This window comes from Microcebus murinus, chromosome 21 (assembly GCF_040939455.1).
Source record: "Microcebus murinus isolate Inina chromosome 21, M.murinus_Inina_mat1.0, whole genome shotgun sequence".
NCBI lineage: Eukaryota > Metazoa > Chordata > Mammalia > Primates > Cheirogaleidae > Microcebus > Microcebus murinus.
In genome coordinates, this window is record NC_134124.1 from 40,921,497 (window position 1) to 40,948,661 (window position 27,165).

Genomic DNA, 27,165 nt, shown 5'->3' on the forward strand with positions numbered 1-27,165 from the left:
CCACGGTGGCATCCAGGGTGTCTGCCCCCTGGGCTCTCTGGCACCAGTGGGTCCTGTTTCACGTCCCTCCCCATCAGGCTGCCGATGAGAAGTTGCTGGTGAGATGGGCGAGGCGCTGTGCACGCGGCCCCTGAGTGTGCACGGGGCTGTCACGGATGACCACGCGGGCAGGGCTGGGCCTCTGGGGGGCATGTGGGAGGCTGGCACGGGGCGCATGTGCCTCAGGGCCTAGAGTTTCATAAAATCCAAGCTCGAGGTGGAGTTTGGTCCACTTAGGAGACCATTTGCCTTTTAGTGATTTTTGAAGGCACTTTGAACAGACCGCTGTGGTGGTAGGCGGCTGAGGGTTCTGAAGATGCTGCTGATCGTGCCCGCTGTTGCAGGCCTGAGCAGGAGAGCTGGTGCCTTGATGTGAGCCAGCTATGCCCGGTGGCCCAAAGGCACCAGAATACAGTTAGCGAGGAATTGTGCTGCCAGGTTGGCGGTGGCTGTTTGGGTCTGAGTGGCCACAGGTGCCTTCACGGGGCCTGTACCTGGCCTTGGCCCAGGGCGTGTAAGCGTGGGCCCAGACCTGGGGATGCATAGGGCGTCTCTGGATTTCTGAGTTGGCTCCTGGTGCAAAGTTCCCCAGGTTGGTGGCTGGCTGTGCCCCTCACTAGCTGTGTGACCTTAGGCAAATTGCTGGACTGCCTTGGGCCTTGGTTTTCTCACCTGTAAAAGGAGTTTACTGTCAGTCCCTTCTGAGATCTGCTTGCGGAGCTGAAAGAGCCCATGTCATGCACTGGGTGCTGGGATCTGGCACATAGGAGGTTCAGCCTCTGCTAGTGTCCTGGGTGTTGTGAGCCCAGCCCCGGGGCTCTGCTGGGAGATGGCCTCTGGCTCTGGGGTGTGTCCTGCTCACACCCCCCAGCCAAGGCCGCAGATGCAGCTCTCCTGAGGCTGAACCATTCCTGGGGGTCCTTGGCCTTCTGAGCCCTGAGCCTTCCGGAGTCTTGGGTGCCTGAGTGAGCTGAAGCTTGGGGTCTGCAGGCTTCCCGTGGCAGCGGCAGCACCCTTTGCCTGCTAGCACCTCCCCTAGGCCAGGCCAGGTTTGTGGGGCCTTTGGGTCCTGTGGCATCTGGGTCTTTGAGCAGAGGCTTCTGGCTGAGGTCAGAATTTTGTGGGCTGGGACTCTGCTGGGACCTCCGCCCCTTTATCCACTCTTGGGTCTCCACTCTGGGAAGATGGGCTTGGGGCTGGAGCTGCACTGAAGGTGAGCCTGCCTTGGCCCTCAGAGAGTGAATTCCAGCCACTGCTGCCCCTGGCTGTGTGACCTCAGGCAAATGAATCCCCCTCTCTGAGTCTCAGTGTCTACATCTGTCAGAAGAGGGGAGTAACCTTAGGATTGGTGAGGGGAGTAGGTGGGATAATGACAGCCAGCACAAAGCAGTCACTTGGGGCCACATGTTCTCTTCTGTCCCCTGTCAGAGGGTCACTGTGCTCTGGGGGACACCATGTGGGGGATGGACGTGTGTTGTTGTTTAAGCGAGCAGACGTGTGTCTCTTCTGGGGCCAGAAGCTGTCCCCTCTGGTGAATGAGCAAAGGGCCAGGCCTGCTGCGGTTGGGTGGGGGGCTTTCAGGGGCTGCTCGCTTCCCGCTTCCCGCCCCGTCTGTCACTCCAGCTGCCTCCAGATGTGTGCAGAGTGTCCTCGCTGGCTGTTTCCTCCCCAGGCCACACTCCTGTCCCTGCCTGCCACCTGTGCCAGTGGACGCCTGGCCTCTCCTTCGGCTGCGCAGCCTGCCCACGAGGCCGCACCCCAGGGTGCGGGCAGGGACGAGGGCGGGGTGCTCCATTGAGCCCACCTGCCAGGCCCTCTTCTTCATCACCTCACAGGATCACCTGTGCCAGGAGCATTTATTGTGTGCCAGGCACCATGTTCATCCCTGGACGTGTATGGGTCCATCAAGCCTTGTGGCACCCCATGGGGGGGTGCCATTATTATGCCTATTTTATAGATGAGGTGACTGAGGCCCACGGATGTTAAGTGCCTGGTCCAAGGTCCCTGAAGTCAATGAAACAGATGTTCGCCAGCCACCGACTTGGCCCTGTGCACCAGGCACTTCCGCCTCCCGCGTGTGCCGCGGCCTGGCCTGTGGCTGGCAGCGTGGGGCTTCAGGGCTGCTCTGGGCCCTGGATCTGGAAGGCGGAGCCAGGCCTGGGGCAGGGCTGGCCTGAGTTCTGTGCCTGGCCCCAGCCCCGGCTTCCTCCCCAGCTCGGTGTTGTGAAGCTGGGATTCTCTGGGATCCATGTGCCAGAGGGTGGGAGGTGCTGAAAGGAAAATCTGGCAGCAGGGAGCCGGCCTGCCTGGGCACAGCGGCCCCGGGCCTGGGAGACAGAGCAGCGGCCTTGCTTCCAGCCACACTCGCTTGCCTGCCCTGCTCACCGTGCCCGGCACGTCTGTGGGCTACATGCTCTGAAGCAGGACTTGCTGGGTGCCAGGGATTCGGCGGGACAGAAAGGTGGAGACCTCCCTTGGGATGAGGGTACCTGCTGTGACTCCAGAGACTGTGACAAGCCACCTGTGGAAGGCACACGGCAGGGAAGCAAACCCAGGTGCCTGCAGGTGAAACAGCTCGGAGTGAGGAGCCTCTGGGCTGCCCAGGGCCTTGAACCCAGAGGGTGCCGCTGCTCAGCTCCCGTGGTTGCCCTGGGGTTGTGGGGCCCAGTGGGACCCACAGCTTTGAGTTTTCTAAAAGAAGCCTGGGATCTGGAATTTTATGTGACAACTCTCAATTTGTAAATATTGGCAGATTTGTTTTCTAATTATTTGTGGCTCATATTAGTTCACTTTTGCGACCATTTATTTAGCTCATTATTCTGTGGGTTGGCAGTTGGGTTGGGCTCTGCCAGGCCAGGTGTGGCTGCTGTCAGTTGGGCTTGCACGTGTGTGCCTTGCCTGTGTACGTGTGTGCGTGTGGAGGGCGTCGGCAGGGGCTGCTGGTTTTGGATGGCCTCCATCGCATTGGTTGTCTGTGCTCCACACAAAACAAAGTGTTAAAATCAATACAATCTGCCATAGTGTCAAAAACATGAAATAGCTAGGAATAATTAAAATATGTAATACCTTTACCCTAAATATTATAAAATATTGCTAGAAAACAAAAAGTAAAAATGACCTAAATAAAAATCATGTTCATGGGTTGGAAACTTAATATTAAGATGTCAGTTCTTTCGAAATGAAGCCACAGATTCAACACAATACCAGTCAAAGCGCCAGGTCTCTCGTCCTTCCTCAGGCTAGCCGAGGCTTCCTCACGTGGTGTCTCAGCTGTGTCCTGGGAGAGAGCGAGAGCCACACGGCGTCTCTGGATCCCACGTGCTGTGCCTGTTGTCCAGGCAGTGCGGTCACGAGGCCGGCTCAGGCTCCCGAGGTGAAGGGACAGATGTCCCTCAGTTCGCGGAGCTGCAAGGAGCTGTGGCGAGTTGTGCAGTGATCACAGGAAGGCAAAATTCAAATTGCATTTAGCAGCCACCGCTGGAGCGTGGGGTCCACACTGGAGCCCTGTGCGTGTTAACCAGGCGTGGGCTGAAGGTGACCTGCGCACTCACACGGTGACGTCGACGCACACAAGTGTTTTCAAGTCTGTTCAGATAGAGAACAGCCTGGGCTTTGGGGACGCGCGGAGCTGCGTTCCGGCCGTGGGTCCGTCCCTGTCCTCACCTTTAGAAGAAGGGGATCACCCCTTGCTTGCAGGGCTCTTGAGAGAATTAAGTGGGGCAACGCTCGAAAGTCCCCACCACGGTCCACCACGAGGGCTGGCAAACATGAGCTCTTCCTCCCTGAACCTTGGAAGCACCCCAATTTTAAACCAGCATACCCCTCTTGCTGTGCCTCCAGCACTGCAAGCTTTGTGACACTCAGCTGGCTTTCGTTTCAGAGGGAGCTGATCTGCCTTCGACAGGCTCCTACCTTATAAAATGTAGAGACCTTTAAGTGAACATTTTTTCATTTCTTTTTAGTGGTTGTCTTTTTGGATTTTGGAGCCACTATATTTCTCCCCCAGGGCCAGGGATCAAACACTTTTGGAAACCTTTAGAAAACTTACAGGCCCCAGGTAGGCGGGTGGGGTGCTGAAGGGCTAAGTGAAGCCCACCCTCCTTGAGTGTCTGGGGCTGCGTCCAGATAATGTGGTCATTGAACCATTGCCTGGAGTGTCCCTTGCCTGGGCCTGACGGGAGGGGTGTGGGATGGGGCGGGGCAGAGGCTCCTTGAGTCTGCCAGTGTTCCCCCAGATGTGATACGCTGCTCTCTGCACTCAGACCCCACGTGGCGCCATTCCTGGGCTCAGGAGACCTGCAACTTGGGCACTTCTGACTCCTGTCCTAGGGAGTGGGGGTCCCCTCACAAAGTGAGTCTGCTGTTTAGAGCTGTGCATGACCTTGAGCACATCACTCTGCTTCTCTGGCCTTGGTTTTCCCAGCTGAGTGGTGGCTGTTACCATGGTGATCCTGGCTGTGCAGCTCTGGTGGAAGGGGGGAGTCCTAGCCCCCTACCTGGGCCCAGGAAAAAGCTCTAACCTGGGGGCTGGGCATCTCCGCCTGGTAGAGCTGAACGGTCAGGCTGGCACTCCAGGTGGCACTCAGCAGGGGAGGCAGGGTGACCCCAGAGCCCAGCCCCCCAGCACGATGCCCTTTGCAGGCAGGGTGGGGTGCAGCCGAGAGCCCACCATGAGAGAGGACTTAGGGAAGGGGCTGGAGGAGTGACAGGGAGAGCCCTGCGTTCCGTGGAAGAACTGATGCAGAGCGAGGGACTTAAACGGCCCTCCTGCCCTGCTGTCCCCTCCTTCTTTCCTTCCTTCGAGGCTCTGCTCGGGAGCCTGCACTCTGGAGCTCACAGCCCTGTGGCTGCCTCTGACCGGGCACATGGTCTGGGGCAGGCTGTGCCTCCTTTCTCTGCTGTCTGTAAAGTGGAGTTGGGGACAGGACGCTCCCAGAGCCAGAGGGAAGGTGCTGTGGGTGCAGCTCGGGGCCCAGCAGGCAGCTCTGGCCGGTCAGCAGGAGTGTTGAGGTGCCAGTGTGGGGCTGGGCGGGATGTGGAGCTGGGTGCTGAGGGAGCGGGCTGGGGCTGCCCTGCCTGGGGTAGTGGAGGAAAGGTTCTCTCAGGGGCTGAATTGGGCGGGCTCAGCGGCTCCTGCCATTTCTGTGATCCTGGGCTGGAAGACACAGCCAGGCTCAGGAACCTTCCTGCTTGTCCACTTTCCGGTCCTCATTAAAAGACTCAGGGCACCTTCCCAGGACCCTCCCCCATGTCCCTGGGGGGACACGGGCTGCAGCATTCTCTGGGCTGTGTGCTCAGGCCCCACAAACATCCTGTCCAAAGGGGCTGGCGGAGGCGGCCAGTCGTCACCCCCCTGCCAGTGTGGAGGTTTCTCTGCAGCATTTCCAAAGCCAGAATTCTTTGGGGCTTTAATGTCAGGGAAAGGGACTGTCTAGAGGAGTCATGACCTGTGGGCTGGATTTTTCCAGGCACCCATTGTCCTGTGATAAAGGAGGTTAGAGTCACCAGAACCTTTCTTGAATGGGTAATGCCTGCATACAGTCAGAAACAAATGCAAAAGAGGTAAACGGTGATATGTCAGTTTCCTTCCGTCCTCCCCAGGATCGGGTCCCTACCCAAGACAGCCACTGTTGCCAGTTTCTTGGGTCTCCTTCCAGAAATACTCCATGCATGTCCACACGTGCCTTTAAAAAGACAAGTGGTAGCTTATTCTAGATACTATTCAGCATTGACCGTTTAAAAAAATATTCTTCCCAGTACATGTAGAAATTGTTTCATGTGAGTGCATGCAGATCTGTTTTTAGCACCCGCATGAGATTGGGTGGGTGTGCATTAGACCTTTAATCGCTGCCCATAGATGGGATTATTGCTGTCACAAACGTGGCTGCAACACACATCTGTGACACTCGTCATCAGATTAGCTTCCCAGAAGGGGAGATGCTGGTCACAGTGTTTTTTACACTGCAATGCATTGTTTTTTTTCTAGTATGTAACATAAAATTCCCCATTTTCAGTTGTGCAGTTCAGCGGCATTAAGCACGCTCACGCTGTTGCGCAGCCCGCGCCACCCTCGGTCTCCAGAACCTCTCACCTTTCTCCGCTGAAACTCCGTCCCCATTAAACACCGGCCCCGATTCCCTCAGCCCAGTCCCTCGTGGCCACCACTGCACTCTCTGTCTCTACGAACTGACTGCCCTGGGGACCTCGTGCGAGTGGGATCACATGATAATTTGTCCTTGTGTGTCTGGCTTCTTTCACGGGGCTGGGCCCTATTTTTAAAAGACACTTTTAGTCTTTCATCTTAGCATTCTCTCCTCATGCTGCCGTTGCCAGTACTGTCTCTGTTGCGGCGAGATATCTGGGAGTGGCAGAGTGTGTGGGGCTGCGTGAGCAGCCAGGCACGTCCCCGTGGGCGTGGGACAGACATTGGGCCGCCCTGCCCCAGCTCCGCGGCCACGCCGTCCTGGCATCACAAGCTCCTTTCTCTCCAGCTTTGCCCCTCAGCGCTCTTGCTTCGCTGTTTTCCAGTTTCGAAGTCCACATGAAGGAAGCCTGCAGCGCGGCCCCGTGACGGGCTCCTGGCGCCCGTGCACGCCACGCGCAGGGCAGGGCAGCGGCGTGGACCCTCTTCCTGCCCGTGGGCACTCAAAGACCAGCGGGGCGGTGGGTGTGTGCGTCTCCCACGTGGCCGGATGGCAGAACGTGGCTTCCCGAGTGGGCCCGCTCCCCGCTGCTCAGGATGGGGAGGCCGGCTCCTGCGCACGGGGCTGCGCCGTCCCTGCTGTCAGGCCCCGACAGGCCGAAGAAGACCGTGGCGGCGCGTCCAGGAGCTGGACATTTCCAGGCCCGTCACTGTCAATCCCGGGAGGCCGGAGAGCGCCTTCCAGGTGAGGGTCGGCTGTCGCAGTGAGAGGTCACCTGTAGCTCTCTCCACAGTACTTCTGAGAAGTGGCAGATGAGCAAGGCCACACGCCTTCCTGGCTGGAGCTTAGGCAAAGCGGCGAAGTGGACAAGTGGGAATTCTCAAAAGCCCAGAAGAAAGCAGAAAGTGCGGGTGGGCGTGGCTGGAGGTGCCGCCCGCTTCTGTTCTGAAGGCATGTTGTCCCTCTGTCCATGTATTTGTCCCTTTGTTTGCTGACTAATTCAGAGAGTAGTCACCCAAGGTGTGTGCCAGCAGGCAAGGAGGCTGCGTTTACTGAGCACCAGTTGTTTGCCACATGCCGAATCTTCTCACGCCCCACCTTGTGAAATACAGGTAGGGAGAGGTTACTTGCCCATTTTACAGATGAGGAAACAGAGGCTCAGGAGATGGGTGGCTTGCCCAAGTCCCCCGCTGGTGGGTGGTGGCCTAGCTGCACGCCTGGGCTCCCAGTGGTGGCAATGACACACCTGTGCTTGTCTCCATGACCTGGGGGAGGTGCTGTCCACAGAGGCGGCAAGGGGGGTGGCAAGTGAGGGTTTACATTCTTCCTTGTTGTTTTCCTAAGCCTGTGCCCTTGGGCTGTGCATCTTAAACTCTTAGAAACTCAGTTCACATATTTGGGGCAGGGAGAAAAGCACACTGACGTCAGGCTGTTGACGTGAGCTTTAAATGAGATGAGAGATACCAGGAGCCTGGAATACTCCATCCAGCCCAGAGGTTATTAAGCGCAGGATCAGCGCTGGCCGCGTGCTAGGCCCTGGGCCCTGAGATGACTTAGACTGAGTCTTGGCCCGTGAGACCCTCCCAGTCTGGGGGTTGGGACGAGCCTCCCTGCTGACAGGGAGGAGTGTGTGAATGGGGCCAGAGAAGGGCGCTACATCCTGCCTGGGTGGGGTGGGGCTGGCGGGGCCCGGTGGACAGAGAGCAGAGAGTCACATTTGATTGGCTTGTTAAGGATGGTAGTTGGACTTGCCAATTGGACAAGGTCAGGAAGGGAATTCCCAACATGGAACAGCGTGTGCTAAGGCGTGGCTGCAAGCAAAGGTGTGTGTGGCTGGGAGGTGAGTCTGGGCTGGGTTGTGAAGGCCCAGGGAAGGTTGTCACACCAGGGAGAGGAACTTTGTCTGTGGGCTTTCCAGTGGGGTCTGTGCTCAGGGCTGCGGAAGGCCAGGGCATTGTGAGGGAGACTGAGCGGGGTGATGTGATGAGGGCTGAGTGGAGGTGAGTTTAGATGCACAGGTCAGGAAGACCCTCTCTGAGGAGATGAGGCCCCCCGAAAGGGAAGCAGCCAGCCCTATACAGAGTAGGGTGGGGCAGGGCACAGGGGAAGAGGGCTTGCAGGCAGGATAGCAAGTGCAAAGGTCCTGGGGCAGAAACGGGCCTGCGGAGTTCAGTGGGTAGAGAGAGAGCCCAGGTCAGAGGAAGGAGCCAAGGTGGGGAGGCCAGCAGGGCCACACCATGCAGGGCTTGGTACAGCAGTGGAGACCACCCGGTGCAGGCGTGGCCTCCTGCCCAATCTGACTTGGGTTTGTGCACATCCTTCTGGCGCCGTCTGGGTGATGGTTGGAGGAGGACAGAGGGGAACAGGGAGGCCAAGGGGTGGTGGCAGAGAGAGGGAGAGGCGGGTGGACTGGGAAGCACTTTGGAGGGGGCCTTTGGGGGGTGGATTGGATGAGGGAGGCAGGGCATGGGGGTTGGCCTGGGAGTGTCCGGACCCCGGTGGGGCCCTTTGTGGGCACTGAGAAGACCTGGGAGGGTGGCTTGGGGAGAATCGGGAGCTGAGCAGCTTTTGGCCGTGGTGGCTCCGAAGTGTAAGGGACTGGGGTGGGACGGGTGAGCGTGGCACTGTGAGCTCGGAGATGGGGGATCAGCAGGGTGTGGTGGGGACAAGAAGAGGCCAGGCGCTGACGCTCTGAAAGGCTGGTGCTCAGGAGCTTGAAAGGCTGCAGAGACTCACACATGCGAGGCTGGGGGCCTGCGAGGCGCGCCCAGGGAGGAGACTGCAGGAGGGGCCTCTGGGCTGGGCTGGGGAGGCGCGGCTCTCTGCATGCAGAGATGAGAGCTGCCCATCTCGCTGGGCTCTGCGTGGCTGTGCCGCCCAAGTTTAGGATGGTCCCTGGCAATGTCACGATTAGCCCTGGTACCCATTTCATCTGCTGCAAGTGGGTGGCCCTCCCAGCGTAAGGGTCAGAGCTCCTGAGCCCCTTTGTTTAAAAAGGAAGGAAGCCAGGGTGGGGACGGCTGGGGTGGGAAGCCTGCCAGGCCCAGGCTGAAACCTGGCATCTGATCGAGGAGGAGCAGGAAGAGGATGCCATTCAGCCCGCACGAAAGCAGAGCTACCGCTCAGGCTGGCAGTGGCCAGAGGCACAGAGAGGAGCTTCAGGATCAGCTGCATCAAGTTGCCTGTGTGACACATATGGGGAGGCTGAGGTCTGCAGTGGGGAAGGGAAGAGGTTGTTTGAGGCTTGGGACTTCTAATTCCCCACATCATCTGCAAAACAGGAGTGACAACAGTCCTCGCTCTTAGCTGTGAGCACCCAAGTGCCTGGACCCGTGCCTTGCTCTCTATTAGCACTTGGTATGTCTCAGCTGTTTCTGTTGGGCATCCCTCTCACGCCTGGCTAAGACCCAGAGATCTGTTGTAGTCTCCCACACTCTGTAAGGCAGCCCTGGGCAAGGCTTAGGGAGGAGAGAAACGTCCTACAAAAGCAGAATGCTGTGAGTCTGGACTGTGCAGGAAAGGGGCAGACTGCCTCAGTGGAGTGAGCTCCCCATCACCAGAAGTATTTAAGTAAGGGGAGACTCTCACATGCCCAGAGTGTAACAAGAGGGGACAAAGCATTGAATAGCGGCATCAGTGGCCACAGAGATTCAAGTCCTGACTGTGGCATCCGGGGAGGAGGAGGAGGCAGGCCTTGCCTGGCACCCACGCCCAAGCCCTGGGCCAGGCCTGTCTGTGCTGTGTGACATGGAGGCGCTGAGCGCCAGTCCTGCCCGACACGGCAGTTCCTGGGTGCCCAGGTCTCATGGGTTCACGCAGCAAACGCTCATGGAACACCCCTGCTGCCGGGCGCTGGGAGGGTGTGTCTGTGAACAGGTAGGGGAGTGCCCTACCGCCTGGCAGCTGACGGCGCAAAGGAGGAAACAGCTGAAAAGCAAGCTCAGGAGCGAGCGGGCCTGGCGCGGCACTCGCTGCTGTGAGGAGGTCTGGAGGCGAGAGGCGAGGCGGGAAGCAGCGGGCTGTCGGCGTGCCGGCTTTGTCCGCACAGATACTCCGTGCTTTCGTGTGGCCTGTTGTATTAAGGTTTTCATTTTTGCTTGTGGATTTTATTTCTGAAGAAGGCTGTCTTTATCTTAACATTGTTTTCTTAGGGTTTCTTCTAATACTGCCTTTATAGATTTGGAATTTATCTTTGTCTATGGTGTAAGGTGGTCCCAACTTCATATATTAAATCCTTTCCTTGCTGAGTTCAAATGCATCCTGATTCGTATGCTAAATTCCCATATGGAACAAGTTCTGTTTTACTGATGTCCTTGTTTCTTAGTTTCTATCATTAGAACTTTAAAGTGTGTTTTGATACTATCAGAGATAAGCCTACCTTCTTTGTTCTTCTTTTTCAGAAATTTTCTTGGGTGTTCTTAAGTATTTCTTTTTTTGGGTGAATTTTAGAATCTGCTTGGCAAATTCTGTGACAATTATGCCTTTGCTTTGATTGAGATTGCATTGAAGTTGTCAATTACGTTGAGGAGAATTGATATCTTTATTGTATTGAGTCTCCCATCCGGACATGTGGTGTGTATTTCAAATACGGTAGACTGTTAGGTCCGCCAGACGGTCACATTTTCGTCTTCATGCAGACCAAGCGTGTCCATTGTGGTCTCTAGGTTTGTTTCTCTTTTGAATGGGATTTTTTCCTACTGACTTCCCTGTTGAGTTGTTACTGGTGTATAGGAAAGCCACTGATTGAAGTATGTTGACTTTGTTTTTGACCATCATATTATTATAATTGTTAATAAATATTTATTTTAATACTTAGTTTTGATTTTCTTGGATTTTCTAGAAAGATGAAACTATAACATCTGCAAATAATGACTATTTCTTTCTATTATTTCTCCTGCCCTTTTTTCTTATTTTACTGCCTTTACTAGTATTCTAAGACAACACTAAACAGTAGCATTGTCAGTGTGCGTTTTTGTCCTGTTAAAGCTTCGTGGGGGTGTCTGCTGTTTCCCCTTGGAGGCTGATGTTTGCTGCTTGTTTCTGGTGGACACTGGTTTTCAAGAACTCTTTTCATTCGCTCTGGTTCCTTAGAGAAGAACATTAGCAGGCTGCTGTCGAAGCTCACTGTCCCTGTTACAGAGGGGCATGTGGGTAGACGCTTGCCCTGCCACGGAGCAGAGGAGCCCATGATCCTTGTGGGCAGCATTCCTCGGGGCATCGCTCCTCAGCTCGGCCAGGCTATGTGACTTGCTCAAGGACGTTCCGAGGTCCCGTGGGCTTGAGCACCGGTGCAGCCATTCAGTCCTCAGGCGGAGAAGGGCGCGAGTGGTCAGGGAGGAGAGCGGCAGGCAGTGGCGGCGCTGAGATGCCGACCTGGGCCCGCAGGCTCACAGGTGCTCGTTCCAGGCCCTGCTGGCTCCTGGCAGGTGCATCCTGCAAGAGCTCCACTTAGAAATGTCATTTTCATACCTCAGGGGCAAATGCTTGGGCTAGTTAGGTTCCTCATTTCCTGGTGAAGTTCTGTTGCCCTCTTCGCAAGGCCTCTCTTCTTTATGTATATATTTGATTCCCTTTTATCCTCTATTTGTCCTTTATTACTCCCTTCCTACCTACCACGCCACCCGCCATCCACAGCTCTCATCTGTCTAGTCTGTGCTGGATATTTTGTTTTCATGTGTTCTTACAAAATATGTATTGCTATTTTGTGTGCAGCATTTAAAATTTGTATAATATATCTCAGTCAGTTTCTTCCTTCCCCCACCCCGTGCTGTGTTCTGTGTTCCTCTGTGTTGCTGTGTGCCTGTGTCCAGTTCTAAGTCGCTGTGTGCCCACATGTCTGGCCCCATGTTGCTGTGTGTCTGTGTGTCCTGCTCACGTTGCTGTGTGTACATCTAGTCTTTGGTTTCTGATATTTGGAGTCCTCCATGTGGGATGGCCCCCAATTTTCCTCACCTACTTCCCCAGGCTGGGCACCGAGGCTGCCCGACCTCCTTCTGCACGTAACCCTGACATGGGCACCCCTGCCCTTGGTGGGTTGCCAGCCAGCGCGAGGCGTCCCTGGCGTCTACACCAGGAGCGGAACTTCGGGTCCTGGCGAGGCACGTGCCTGGCTGTGTGAGTGGGCCGCGCCCCTCCTGCTGCCACTCCGGTCTTCACTCCTGCCCCAGGACACGGGGTGCCCAGCCGTGTGTGGCATTTTCACTCTTTCTCATTTTTCCAGTTTAGCAGACATTTTACCTTGGAGTTCTTTTTATTGTTTTTGCTTTTCAAGAGTTTGTTATATTTTATAGATGGCAATTCCTTGTCTGTTTTAGACATTCTAGCAATGACTCCTAATCTGTTAGCAGTCCATTATATTTGGCCATGGAGTTGTTATACAGAATTTGAATTTTGAAGTAGTCAGACTCATCACTTTCCTTAACCTAGAATCTGTGCCTCTGAGTTTTAAGAAGTTCTCCCCTATATGTGACTCCACCCACCCTCCCCACTCACAAATATAGTTGATCTCTGAGCACCATGTAGTCTACGTGTAACTTCTGTTATTATGGTTCTTATTTAACTACTGATAGTCTGCGGTTGACTGGAAGCCTTGCTGATAGCTCAAACACATATTTTATAGATACAGACATCATAGACTGTATTGTTACACTAAAGCAAGCTAGAGAAAGAGAATGTTAATAAGAAAATCATAAGGAAGAGGAAATATATTTAGGATTCATCAAGTGGAGGTGGATCATCAGCAGAGGCCTTCATTGTCATGGTCTTTGCATTGAGGAGGCCCAGGAGGGCTGGCCCTGCAGTCCTGGGGTGGCAGAGGTGGGACAGCCCTGCTGTTCTGGGCTCAGCTGTGTGGCCAGCCTTGACTTTCTTCCATTAGCTTTTCTGGATGGTTGTGGATTTCTCTTGCTGCTGCTGCTGCTTTCTTGCCCCTTGCCCTGCCTTGGCGCCTTGGAAGCAGTTGGGGAGCTGGGTTTTCTTGTATATGTGGTGGTTCATTTGGGGAGACTCTCGGGAGAAACCGAGGGGTGAGGGCTGACAGCCGGACAGAGCTGGGGTCCTCACGTGGTCTGATCCCGTGGGTGCTCTGCAGTGCGAGAGGCCCCACGGGGCTGTCCTCTCTGAGACTGGGGCCAGGCGTACAGCCGCATGCTAGTCTGTCACTGGCTGTGCTCACCCAGCCCCAGGCCCCATGGGGAGGGCGCAGCTTCTCCAAAGAAGCTGTGAGCAGCCAACATGCACAGCACCAGTGGTGGGTAGGTTTACTTGCCCAGTGAGGGATTCTGGACAGGCACCGGTGTCATCTGCTTGGTGACCCTGGATTCCTCGGAACCACACGCCTCCCCTAGGTGGTGACTGTGCCTTCTGTTGCCACCCCCAGGCTCCACCAGGGACCTGATCGAGACGTGCTGTGCAGCAGGACAGCAGTGGGCCATTGACAATGACGAGTGCCTGGAGATCCCCGAGAGTGGCACTGAGGGTGACGTGTGCAGGTAAGGCGGGCGCCCTGGAGCCGGCAGAGCTGCCCACGCACGCGCCTTCTCGAGACCCTGCTTGCCTTGGACCCCAGCCTGGGTTGCGCAGGGTGAGCATGTGCTTTGCCTGCTGCCAGGCGACTGGATGTGGCTGCTGTGGGCATCTGGCCAGGCTTTCTCCAGGGCTGGAGAGACTGACCTCCAAAAGGGCGGCCGCTCACTCTCCTCCTCTGTCACCTGTGCTTGTCGTCTCTTCTGACACTAGTGTTCTTGGTGAAAGAATTATTCACCCCCATGCCCCTGCTTTGCCAGGCCCAGGAGCGATCTCGGTCAGCTGTTCACCCCTTCTTTTCTCCAGGGACACTATTTTATGCAGCCTCCTCATTTTTCCAAATTAGGAGCCTACGGTTCAGGGAGGTGGCATGACTCTCCCACAGCCACACAGCTCGCCGGCAGCATGGCTAGGATTAGACCCCACGTTTTCTAATGTCCACCCACACTACCTCTTTTGGAAAGATCTATATTCTAATCACGTCCTTTCTCTTCCTTTCTGCCGTCCCTGCGGTTTGGGGCTGCTCCGGGCTCAGAGCACATGCCGTCCCAAGGCCCGGGCTCTGGCCGCGCAGTCCTAGTGTGCGCTTGGATCCCTTTTGTGGTGCTCGCTGCCACACGGCCAGTAGTTCTGCCGCTGGGTGGCCTCACGGGGACGCGCCCTCCTCGTGCGGGGCTGGGCCCTGCTCCCATGGCCTTGCCCTCCTGTCCTGGCTCTGCTCCCCGTGCTGCTGCCCTGCAGCCACCTCTGCCTGGGGTGGCCCTGCAGAGATCAGCAGGCAGCGACCAGGGGTCTGCAGGCTGCCCCTCCAGGCCGACTGCCCAGCCTTTTGTGGGCTTGGATGTCCCTATCCTCAGCCCAGGTGGGGGCTCTGAAGCCAGCCCCTCTTCCTCACAGTCCGGTGGGACCCAGGCCTGAGTCTTCTCGGTGAAGCCAAGAAACGAAATCCGTGTGACTCTGCAGGGCTCGTGCCAGCTGTGCCCCCAGCACTGGCCACCACTGGCTGAGGACTGTGGTGGGGGCTTCCCGAGGGGGTGGGCGGGTGCTGGGGGCTGAGCTGCGCCCTCCGTTGCAGGACCGCCCAGAGGCACTGCTGCGTGTCCTACCTGCAGGAGAAGAGCTGCATGGCTGGCGTCCTGGGGGCCAAGGAAGGCGAGGCCTGCGGGCCCGAGGACAGCGACACCTGCGGCGTCTCCCTGCACAAGGCAAGCCCCACCACGGGGTTCACGGGGGGCAGGCAGGCTGGCTGGGCCTGAAGGTCTCCGAGCCCTGAAGGGTTGGGCTCCCCTGCGGGCTCCTCGTGGGGACTGACACTCACACCTGGCAGGGGGAACTCTTCATCTGCACAGAAGCCATTATCGGTTATCACACTGACGGATTAATTCACTGAGTGTGTTTAGCTCCGGTGTGTGCCCTGGGCCCCGTTGTGGGCATCAGGGCTGCAGCAGCGAGCAGCACAGGTCACCTTCCTTTCCAGTCGGGAAGACAGACGATCGGGGGGGCGTGTTAGTGTGTGGCGGGGTGGCAGCTGATCCTGCTACGGAGGAAATACTAGAGAGGAGGGGTGAGCAGTGTCCGGCCGGGAGTGCTGGAGTTTTCACGGACAGTGGGGGGACGGCCTCCCGAGAAGGGAACCTCTGTGCCAGGCCCTGGGGGTGGGGAGCCCTGTGAAACCTGTGGGAAGGTCTGTGGCGACGCCTTCCAGGCAGGGCAGCAAGCGCAGGGCCCTTCGGGGCTCGCCTGCATGGCGCCTCCCAGGAGTGGCAGGGCCTGCGTGCCTGGGGTGGGGCCGCGGGGCTGGGGCAGCCGGCGCGGGGGCCGGGAGGTGATGGGCAGAGCCTGTCCGTCGTCGGGAGGTTTGATTCAGAGTGAGGCAGACGCTAGGGAGGATTTTGAAGGGACATCTTCCCCCAGCAATCGGGGGACTGGTCACTGAGGCTGCTTCTCCTGTGCGGGCAGCGGGATCGGGCGGGGTAGGACCTCCCGGCAGCACTGGGCAGAGAGGAGGGTGTTCTGGGCACTGAGCTCAGGCAGGGAGGCGAGGACATGTGAGGGTGGGCGTGGCCCAGCAGGCCTGGCAGCAGTGGGCACGGGCCGCCCGAGTCCTTGGCCGGAACAGGAAGGACCGTAGGTGTTACTCTGAGGACTTTGGTCTCTCAGTGGAGAGCCCACGGGCCGGGGAGGGTTTACAGAAGACCAGATTGTGTGCTAGAGCTCACGCTGGCCTCGGGCCTACACAGAGAACACCCTAGAACGTTGGCTTGCTCTCGTGTGCCAGAGGCGGCAAGCCCGGGGGAGAGGTGCGAGCGGCCCCTCGGGCGGGCGGCAGCCGCCTGTCGCTCTGCCAGCTCAGGCTGCCGCCTCGCGGCCCGAGACAGCCACTCGAGTCCCAGGCAGAGGGAGGAGGAGGGCACAGAAGAGCTTCCCTTCTCGTAATTGTTTTTGATCCTGGTAAAATACACATGATATAAAATTGACGATCTTAACCATTTTTACATGCCTCGTTCAGTGGCTTTAGCGATCACACTGTGCAGCACCACCCCACCTCGGAGCCTGTTCACCGTCCCGGGCTGGGACTCTGTCCCCGTCACTCACTCACCCCTCATTCCCTCCTCCCCTGGCCCCTACTGACTGCCATCCTACTTTCTGTCTTTATGGGTGTGACTTCTTTAGGGACCTCATTTAAGTCTATCTGTACAGTATTTGTCCTTTTGTGCTTATTAGCAAAATGCCCTCAAGTTCATCCATATTGTAGCACGTGTCAGAATTTCCTTTCTTTTTAAGGCTGAATAATGCTCCATTGTGTGGATAGACCACATTTGTTTGTCCATGCATCCGCCACGGACACTAGACTTTTTTCATCTTTTGGCCACTGTGAATAATGCCACTGTGAACGTGGGCCCTTCTTCGAGGGACGACTGTCCTTCTGCTTAGGTCTCGTTGGCTAGAGCTGAGTGTGGTGGCCACGCCTGGCTGCAAGGCAGACTAGGAAGTACAGCCTTTTTCCTGCGCGGTCCAGCGCCCCACTGAACATGAGGAGGGGCACACAGACGGGGCCGAGAGCTGCCTGGCCGCGTGGGGCGAGGGCAAGCCAGGGCAGGAACGGGCGGTGCGCGAGACATCGCAGAGGGGCTGCCTCCACCTGGGGAGAGCAGGGAGGCGGTAAAGAAGCCCGCCTGTCAAGCCAGGGTGACAGTGACAGAGGCCTCTGGATGGTGGCAGCATTTAGGAGAGAATTTTGACTTCAATTTTTGTCACGTTGGGGTTAATTTTTCCTAGGAACAACTGGTATTGGTGAGAGGACCTTGTTGATAGGCCAGTTTAGAGTCCCCATTCTGTCTTTATGTTTGACCCTGGCCAGTTCTCTCTTCTGGGCCTCAGCTTCTCCATCTGTAAGGTGGGATAATAGTCCATGTCTTGTGGGTGGCTGTGAGGGTCAGAGATCATACAAACTAAGTATTTTTAAAGTATGTGGTAGCCTTCAATAAGTGGGAGTGTTCAGCATCGAGAGACGCAAGCCTACAGTGTCAGTTAGCTGTGCTCGGTACACTGCATCCAAAACTTGGTGGCTTATTTCTGGCTTGGTGCATGGACCTATGGCCTGCTGAGTGAGCACTTCTGACGTGAGCCATGCCCAGCTGACCCTGGCTGGGCTTACGTGGCTGCTCTCTGCCGATGGCTCCACTGGGGCTGGACGACAGGATAGCACCATCTGGGACGACTCATGCCTGCCCCGTGCAGCCTCTCAGCCCTAGCAGCGAGCATGGGCTTATTCAGTTAGCGGCTGTGCAGGGCTCCAAGAAAGGAAATGGAAGTGCTTAAGGCCTTTTAAGGCCTAGGCTAAAAACTGGCATGCTGTGTGTCTACCTCATGCTACTGGTCAAACAAGTGGGCACAGCCAAGAGGCTGGAAGTGCACTGACTCCTTTAAAGGAGCAGCTGCAGTGTCAGTTAGTCAATGCCAACCGCAGCATGGCTGCAAAGGCAGTGAACACAAAGAAGAGTGAATAATTGGGGCTATCATTGCAACTAGTCTACCACTGTACTTTAAAATAATCACATAAAATTTAACTTTGTGTGTGTGTTCTGGGACGGGACAGGCGTCTCCCAGAGACCCAGGCTTCTGTTTCTCTGTTTATCATCTTTAGCTTGTAGCTTCCACCTTCAGGGTCTCTTCATAGCCCAAGATGGCTGCTAAAGCTCCAGCCATTACTTATGTACTCCAAAGAGGAAGGGAGAGAACAAAACAGATGTACTTCCAAGTAGCATCAGCTCCAGTTAAAAGCTCTCCTGAGAGCTCCACCAAGTGGATCTATCTCTAATTGAAAGGGCCCCTGGGAAATGCTGTCTTTCAGCCAACCTGGATAGAATTGGGGTCTGTGATAAAGATGGGGGGGTAATGGATGTGGCTGGAGGTTAATTTATAGTGTCTTCCACAAAAGGCTATTTATTATTTATTTCAAAAACCTTACATTGACCCTACCCTGTGCCAGACCTGGGAAATGGAGGCAGACAACCCCTCTGCTACAGATGCTGCCAAAGGGCTAAGACTATGGTTAATTTTTCCCCATTCACCAGCCCCTTGCTGAGCCTGGCCCCAGGCTGTGCGCTGGGAGCCTGCTGAGGCGCGTGGGCTTCGAGGACCCAGGGACAGCGATGGCCGTGTCTCTTTCCAGCAATGCTGTGCCTGCTGTGGCCTGGGCCTCCGCGTGCGGGCTGAGGGCCAGCCATGTGCGTCCAACCCCAACCTGGGCTACCCATGCAACCATGTCATGCTTTCCTGCTGTGAGGGTGAGGAGCCCCTCATCGTGCCTGAGGTCCGCCAGCCTCCGCAGCCCGCAGCTGCACCACGGAGAGGTGGGTGCTGCCCTCCCTGCCTGGGCATATGGGGCCAAGGCTGGGTGACCTCTGGCCTTCTGTGAGGGCCCTGTTGTCATCTGTGGCTTGAGGCACAGTGTTGTATGGTCTCTGCTCCATTATTTCCAAGATGGTGATCTCATTCAGTTTCCTATGTACCATCCACTCCACCCACATGACCACCAACTGCTGCCCATCAGCCTTCTGCAGTCCACTCTCTTTGTCCACCCACACATCCAGACATCTTCTTCCCCATCTGCTTTTTATCCAGCCATCCATCCATCCATTGACCCACCCTCTACACTCAGTCCTCTTTCTCTCTCTATCCATTCACTCATCCCCATCCCATCATCTATCTATCCATCTATCCATCCATCCATCCATCCGTCTACCCACCCACTCATCTACCCATTCACTCATCCATCGATTTATCCATCCATCCATCCATCCATCCATCCATCCATCCATCCATCCACCCACCCACCCACCCATCCATCCACCTACCTACCCACTCATCTACCTATTCACTCATCCATCCATCCATTCATCTGTCTATCCATTTATCTACCCATCCACCCATCTATCCATTCACCCATCCATCCATCTATCCATCCGTCCATCCACTGACCTACCCACTCATCCATCTACCCACCTACCCACTCATCCACCCATTCATTCATCCACCCATCCATTCATCTGTCTATCCATCCATCCTTCCTTCTATTCATCCATCCATCCATCCACTCACCTACCCACTCATCCATCCATCTACCCACCTACCCACTCATCCATCCATCCATCCATCCACCCACCCACCCACCCACCCACCTACCTACCTATTCACTGATCCACCCATTCACTCACCCATCCATCCATTTATCCATCTATCCATTTAACCATCCATCCATCCACCCACCTACCCTCTCATCCACCTGTTCACTCATCCATCTATCCATCCTTTGTCTTTCCATCTGCTCATGTATTCACTCACAAGCTGAGCCAGCAAGCCTTTCACTTATCCACTCACTCACTCACCCTGCCTTCTGTCCATCCATCCTTCATCCCTCTCACCTGTGCCATTCTTGTTTCCCCAGGGTGCAGTCTACCCATGTACAGATATTGCATTAATAAGCATTTCCTGTACTTACCTGAAGATCCCCTTCAGGTGGAACTGTCTTTTTATCTCTATCTTCCTAGTACCTGGCCCAGAAGAGTCACTAAGAGGTGGCTCTTCATTAATTCAATGAATGACGGGGTTGCTTGGTGGCCACCCCTTCACTGCTAGATCCTGAGCCCTTCCAGGGCTGACCAGGCTGTGGCCTCTCTGTGCCACTGCCCAGAGCCTGTCCCTGAGCAGCCATAGGCAGCGTGTGTGGGAACCAAAGCCCCACTGAGCCTTCGGTGTCAGTGCAGAACCTGGAGCTTGAGTCAGCTTGGGCCACATCCTGGAGCTTCCAGCCCTCAGCGTCCCTAGTGTCTTCTTCTTCTTCCCTGCTTGTACTGTGGCCACTGTCCCAGCTGCTGTGTCTAGTGCCTATGCCTCCGGCCAGGGCTATCTTCTGGGCCTGTGGCCATTAGCCTTCTCTGTGCCCAGTGAGCCTGCAGGAGCCCGACAAGGGCGTCCCAGTGAGCGTCCTTTCTGCAGGTGAGCCTCGGCAGCCTGGGCTGGTGCAGTGAACGCCCTGACAGGCCCTTTTTGTGGGTGTCCACATGTTCTGCCTTGACTGGCTGGGGCAAGATGCCCAGGAAGGTTCCAGAACCACCAGCCCAGTTTTTTTCTCTGTCCCTGTGGACCATCAGGGGACAGACCCCCTGTGGGTCTGTCCTGGGACCTTCATAGAATGGGCGGTAAAGCCCTAGAAGTGGTCCTAGAATTAAGGTTAAACTCATGGCCTCTGGAGTCAGGCCCACCTGGTTGGAAGCCCAGCTCCTCCACTCACCTGGGTGATGTCACAGCCCTTATCCGAGCCATCATTGTTGCATCTGTCAAACAGTTGTACTCTTCATCCCGTTCAATGTGAGGATGAATGATGCGATGCTTGTCAAGGGCTTAGGCAGTGCCTGACAGAGTGACTTAGCCATGTTTTAGCAGGTCAGAGGAGGAAGCTGAAGCCCAGAGAAGGGCAGGACCTTGCCCCAGGCACACACAAGCTCTTTGGCACAGCCAGGACTGGACACCTTGGCTCTGATGGCTCTCATTTCTGTCCTGGGCTTCCTGCTGCCCTGAGTTTCACCCAGACCTAGTCAGCCTTGGTTTGAGTCAACCCAGGTCTCTGTCACTATAATGCAAGATGGCAGGAATCCCACCTGTCCACAGGCTATGGGCTGAGGAACCCTCAGGGGAGGAGCTCACACCTGTGGGGTACAGATGGAGGAGCAGGTACCTGGATCTCCCCTCAGGGTGAGGCAGGGGCTTGTGTATGGAGGTTGGACTAGGCCAGAGCAGATTAACCAAGATAGATGGGCCGACCAGCCTCACCACCCCAGTGTGGTACAGCAGCCAAGTTCAGCCCAAGGAAGCACCACTTGCTGAGGTTGGCCTAAGGGCATTGGCTTAGTACTAGTGTGAAGACCAGGTTAGTACCCAGAAGAGTCTGGTTCAAGGTAGGGTTTAGGAGGAAGTCTGGCTTCAGGGGTCAAAGGGTGGGAGGATGGGGAGGGTCCAGAGCCTGAGATACATGTCCCCCACTCCAGTGAGGAATGCACTGAGGAGCGTGAGCCAAGCCTGTGTCCTGGAGTTGCTGCCCAGCCTGCAGCATACTTAGAACAGCCCTGGGCCCAACTCCATCCACTGCCCACCTGCAGTGCAGCGTCTCTGTAGGGCCAGACTACCGGCCATCACTGCCTTGCCTGCAGGCGCCAGCCAGGGTTGATTGCACTGCAGCTTAATGTAAACACCCTCCATATGAAACACGTTCCTCAGATGTGACTTCATGCAATTGCTCTCTCGGGGGGCTCAGCTGCCTGAGTTTGGTGGGAAGGGTGGAGGCCCTGGGCTGACATGGAGCTTGAGGGGGCTGTAGGCCTCCCCCTGAAGTCTAGGTTGTGTGCTTTTCCCACACTGCTGTACAGAGAGCTTCCCAAGCCAGCTCAGCCTTAGGAGCCTTCTCTCCCACTTTCACCTGCTCCCCACTGCAGCCCCTGAAGGCGGGTTTATCCCAGAATCTGGAGGCACAGAAAGACCTAGTGCTCTCCAAGGTGACCCAGCCAGGGAAGGCCCAGGTTGGCATTTAGATCTGATTGGATGGAACCTAGGTTTGGGGCCCTTCCTGTTGCTAGGGAAGGTCCTCCCTGATGTCACTGAGGTCAGGGGTCTGAATCAAGTTTCACATTTAGCAAGAGCTTCTCTGTGGGCCTGTCGCTGTCCTATTGCAGGGGACTCTGAGGAAGACTTGGAGCCAGCTCTGGTGGGTTCACTCTTATTGCTGGAAGTCTGTTCATTCATTCACCCATCCTTCCATCCATTCATCTGCCCATCCATCTAGCCACTTGTCAATCTGTCTGTTCATCTGTTTGTCTGTCCATCCACTCACCCTCTGATCCACCTACCATCTGTCCACCCATCCACCCATCCGTCTACTCACCCATCCATCTACCCATATGTTTATTCACTGATCCATCCATCCATCCATCCATCCATCCATCCATCCATCCCTCCATCAACCCACCCATCCACTCATCCATCCACCCTTCCATCTGTCCATCTGTTCATCTGTCCACCCACCCATCTTTACATCCGTCCACCTACCTATCTACCCATCCATCCATCCATCCATCCATCCATCCATCCATCCACCCATCTGTCCATTCATCCATTGATCCATCCATCCGTCCATCCATCCAGCCATCTTTTCTCTCTTCTGGGTACACAGGGGTCCTCATGAGGACCTGTAACAGTTTCCCAAAGCCTGTGGTCTCAGCCACAGCCTCTGGCCAAGTTGGCCGTCTTGAGTGCTAACCCCTGCCGTAGTTTCAGAGGCGGAGGTGGCAGCCCGAGAGGCCCTGTCGCTGGGCACAGAGGCTGAGCTGCCCAACAGCCTGCCAGGTGATGACCAGGACGAGTGCCTGCTCCTCCCAGGGGAGCTGTGCCAGCACCTCTGCATCAACACCGTGGGCTCTTACCGTTGTGCCTGCTTTCCTGGCTTCTCGCTGCAGGATGATGGCCGCACCTGCCGCCCAGGTAAGGGCCCTGATGGCAGGGGCTGTGGGCAAGGCTGATCTTGCCCATGCAGCATGGCATTCCTTGGGTGTGTACCATGGAGTCTGTCGCCTCCTGCCACACCACCCATTAGAACCTGCAGGAGCCAAAGGCCACTGGTGATAGGGATTTGTGAGGCTGGGCAGACAGGCTTCCCTCCTGTAGCTCCATCTGCAGGGACTGGGCCCCAGTGCCCTGCCATAGATTTGAGCTCAGGGGTGGGCTCAGGCCACAGAGGCTCTCGCCAAACCCTGGCTGTGTCCCCGGTGCTGGGCTGGTGGTGGTCCAGGAGGGTGTTCGCCCAGCAAGCTGTCCAGGGAATTGATTTGCTTTCAGTCTAGACATCCTTCTCCTCTTTCCCTTTCCTTCCTGCCTCCTTTCCCTCTACCCCATCTGCCCTGAGTAGCGGAGGTTGATCTTGCCTAAGGTATATCTGCACCTGAACCTCAGTTTCCTCTCCTGCTAAATGGGGTAGGAGATGGAATGTCAGTGCCAGCCGCGTGCCCAGGTGTGAGAAGGGCCTGTGCCTGTTAGTGCCTGAGGCCTGGCTGAAGCTATGAGCCCTCCCATCCCCCCGTCTGCTCTGCCCATGACAGATCACGACCCCTCACAGCCGGAGGCCACACAGGAGCCGGCACTGCAGTCGGAATTCGCCCAAGTGGCCCCCAATACCATCCCGCTGCCGCTGCCGCAGCCCAACACCTGCAAAGGTGAGCAGAGGGGTGGCGTCTCCGCACAGGGCTCCGGGCCAGGGGCGAGCTTCGCGGTGCTGGGAGGGTGCGAGATGGCCCCTGCCGGAGGGGGTGCTTCTGCTTTGGGGGTTGGTGGGGCTCGCCTGCCTGAGGCTGAGTGAGGAGCTTTGAGTGTAGCGGAGGAGGGGCGTGGGGCCTGTGTGCGGCCCCAAGCAAGCGGCTGACTGCATTCTGCCTCTGTTCCTGTCAAATCGAGATAATGAGGCCTCGTTTCCTGAGCAGTCGTGGAGGCTGTGTTCAGTGATGCCTGGAAAGTTCTTTTCCTCCTTCTCCCCTCATCCCATCCCTTTTCTCCTTCCCTGCCTCCCTGCCTTCTTTCTCTTCCTTCTCCTCCGTCCCATCCCACTGTCGTCACTGTCACTTGAGGCACGGGCTCGGATCTGAGTGGGGGCGGAAGCAGACCCAGAACACCCTCCCGGCCACCAGCTGGTCTGGAGGCGCCGTGCTGTGGGAAGCTGCGGAGAGGCGCAGGAATGGGCTTCCTTGTCTCCAGTCTCCTTGCCAGAGCTGGGGACCAGCCGGTGTGCGCCGGGGCCGCGGCCTGGGGCTCCCTGACTTCTGTGTGGTTTCCTCCAGACAATGGGCCCTGCAAGCAGGTGTGCAGCGTCGCTGGGGGCTCAGCCACCTGCTCCTGCTTTCCTGGCTATGCCATCATGGCGGACGGTGTGTCCTGTGAAGGTGAGTGCTTCGGGCCGTCTGCCCACCGGTGCCAGCCGGAGCTGGCCTGGGGGTGAGGCCCCGGGGAGCTGGCTAGGACCTGCAACTTGCCAAGTTCCTGAGGGAACGCGTTCGGCTGCTGCGATGAAGACCTCAGGAGAGCGGCGTGAGCAGTGGCTCCTCTCGGGTCGCCGAGAGGTGTGCACCTGCGCCCAGGGTGGCCCGCAGCGCTGCTGCGAGGGCCCAGGGCCAGGCTCTTCTGTCCGTTGCTCTGTGCTGCCTGGAGCGGGTTCTCAACCTGGTGTGTGCGTCCAAGCCACCTGGAGACCTGGGCGCAGCAGGGATGTCCACTGAATCCCTGGATCCAGGTCCAGCGGGTCTGGGTGGGGCCTGAGAATTCGTATCTCTGACAAGGTCCTGGTGATGTTGATGCTGCTGGTCCGCGGACAGCACCTTGCCTTGTGTCGTGGTCGGAGTGGCTGAAGCTGGTTTGTGGCTGCATGTCCACGTTCAAGCCCTGAGTGGAGAAAAGGAGAGAGGGAAGTGGTGCCTGATTGTTTTAAGGGCAGCACCAGAAGTGTCCCCAGTGGGCGGTGGGAGGGAGGCTGGAGTGTAGCAACCTTTGGCTGGGTCTGTCATGAAAGCCAAGCAGGGGAGTGGACACTGGTGACAGTTAACCAGCTGCCTCCGCTGCTCAAGCAGAGCACATCCCTCGCACCGCGCAGCCCTGCCTACGCCCGGTGTTCTCGCAGCAGGCCTGTGGGCTGGACTTCCTGCTGGAGAATGGGGGCCTGTGGGCTGGACTTCCTGCTGGAGAATGGGGGCCTGTGGGCTGGACTTCCTGCTGGAGAATGGGGGCCTGTGGGCGGGACTTCTGCTGGAGAATGGGGGGATCTGTGGGCGGGACTTCCTGCTGGAGAATGGGGGGCCTGTGGGCGGGAATTCTGCTGGAGAATGGGGGGGCCTGTGGGCTGGACTTCCTGCTGGAGAATGGGGGGCCTGTGGGCGGGACTTCTGCTGGAGAATGGGGGGATCTGTGGGCGGGACTTCCTGCTGGAGAATGGGGGGCCTGTGGGCGGGAATTCTGCTGGAGAATGGGGGGACCTGTGGGCGGGACTTCTGCTGGAGAATGGGGGGGCCTGTGGGCGGGACTTCTGCTGGAGAATGGGGGGGCCTGTGGGCGGGAATTCTGCTGGAGAATGGGGGGGCCTGTGGGCGGGACTTCTGCTGGAGAATGGGGGGACCTGTGGGCGGGACTTCTGCTGGAGAATGGGGGGGCTGTGGGGAGGACTTCCTGCTGGAGAATGGGGGGACCTGTGGGCGGGACTTCTGCTGGAGAATGGGGGGGCCTGTGGGCGGGAATTCTGCGGGAGAATGGGGGCGCTGTGGGGAGGACTTCCTGCTGGAGAATGGGGGGACCTGTGGGCGGGACTTCTGCTGGAGAATGGGGGGACCTGTGGGTGGGACTTCTGGAGAATGGGGGGCCTGTGGGCGGGACTTCTGCTGGAGAATGGGGGGACCTGTGGGCGGGACTTCTGCTGGAGAATGGGGGGACCTGTGGGCGGGACTTCCTGCTGGAGAATGGGGGGGCCTGTGGGCGGGACTTCTGCTGGAGAATGGGGGGACCTGTGGGTGGGACTTCCTGCTGGAGAATGGGGGGGCCTGTGGGCGGGACTTCTGCTGGAGAATGGGGGGGCTGTGGGCGGGACTTCCTGCTGGAGAATGGGGGGGCCTGTGGGCGGGAATTCTGCTGGAGAATGGGGGGGCCTGTGGGCGGGAATTCTGCTGGAGAATGGTGGGGCTGTGGGCGGGACTTCCTGCTGGAGAATGGTGGGGCTGTGGGCGGGACTTCCTGCTGGAGAATGGGGGGCCTGTGGGCGGGAATTCTGCTGGAGAATTGGGGGGCTGTGGGCGGGAATTCCTGCTGGAGAATGGGGGGGCTGTGGGTGGGACTTCCTGCTGGAGAATGGGGGGCCTGTGGGCGGGAATTCTGCTGGAGAATGGGGGGGCCTGTGGGTGGGACTTCCTGCTGGAGAATGGGGGGGCCTGTGGGTGGGACTTCCTGCTGGAGAATGGGGGGGGCCTGTGGGTGGGACTTCCTGCTGGAGAATGGGGGGGCCTGTGGGTGGGACTTCCTGCTGGAGAATAGGGGCATTGGCCCCACACCCGTGGGGTTGGCTCCTACAGCGAATGATGTCTGAAGAACAAACCTGAGAGGTCTCTAGACCTCACCTCCTCGTATGTGGAGGCAGTACAGACGGCGTTCAGAGTCTAGAAAATGCATCAGTTCAAGGTCAAGTTTAGGAGATGAGACTCGGGTGGCTATCTGGGGGTAGCAGAGTCAAGTCTGTCTGGGAGAACACACACAACCCTGCCAGAAGCTGAAATCCCACGTCCAGCCGCACCCGAGACCATCTGGGTGTGGAGGGACCGCATCCTGTGGGCCCCAGCGGACAGCAGACTGGCCCTCCACGCTGCGTGGCGCAGCGGCAGGCCTCTCTCTCAGAGGGCGGGGCGGTCTCCTGGCCTGTGTCCTCCGTTTTCCCTCCGCCCCATCTCCTGGGCCCTGAAGACAGAGGCCTGCACCTCTTCTGGATCAGGATGCTTTTGAGCCCAGCCCTGGGAGGCGCCTCTGCAGGCCTCCTGGCCCCCGGGCCCCGGCAGTGACCACCATGGGGCCAGCCAGAGGCTGCACGGGCGTCGGAGGGGAGCCTGCTCTGCGGGGAGCCCTGCTCCGCTCCCTGTGTTTGACTTAACCACGCGCGTCGCTGATGTCATAAGCTAAAGAACTGTAAAAACATTTCCAGATTTTGAGTTTCTCTTAAAACTTGTAAAACCGCCTACGAGGGGCCACACCCCTATCCCCTGTGGGCAGAGCACAGGCCTGCAGTGCCCTTAGAGCCCCCCCTGGCCCTTTCCCGCTTTATGTTGCTGGCCTGGCCCCTAAACACCTGGGTCTCACCCCCTCCAGTGAGGTGGTTCCCTGGGCTGCCTGT

The 27,165-nt window shown here is 57.3% G+C and overlaps 1 protein-coding gene across 3 annotated transcripts in view; it reads left to right on the forward strand.

Moving 5' to 3' along the window:
- FBLN2 (fibulin 2) overlaps window positions 1-27,165 on the forward strand; it is an 83,815-nt gene that overhangs the window by 39,974 nt on the left and 16,676 nt on the right. For all 3 annotated transcript variants that reach the window (XM_012752456.3, XM_012752455.3, XM_012752457.3), the window contains 6 exons: window positions 13,561-13,672; window positions 14,782-14,911; window positions 18,382-18,562; window positions 22,533-22,742; window positions 23,357-23,470; window positions 24,089-24,190. In XM_012752456.3, coding sequence (XP_012607910.1) covers window positions 13,561-13,672; window positions 14,782-14,911; window positions 18,382-18,562; window positions 22,533-22,742; window positions 23,357-23,470; window positions 24,089-24,190 — 849 coding nt within the window. The remainder of the gene's footprint in view (window positions 1-13,560; window positions 13,673-14,781; window positions 14,912-18,381; window positions 18,563-22,532; window positions 22,743-23,356; window positions 23,471-24,088; window positions 24,191-27,165) is intronic.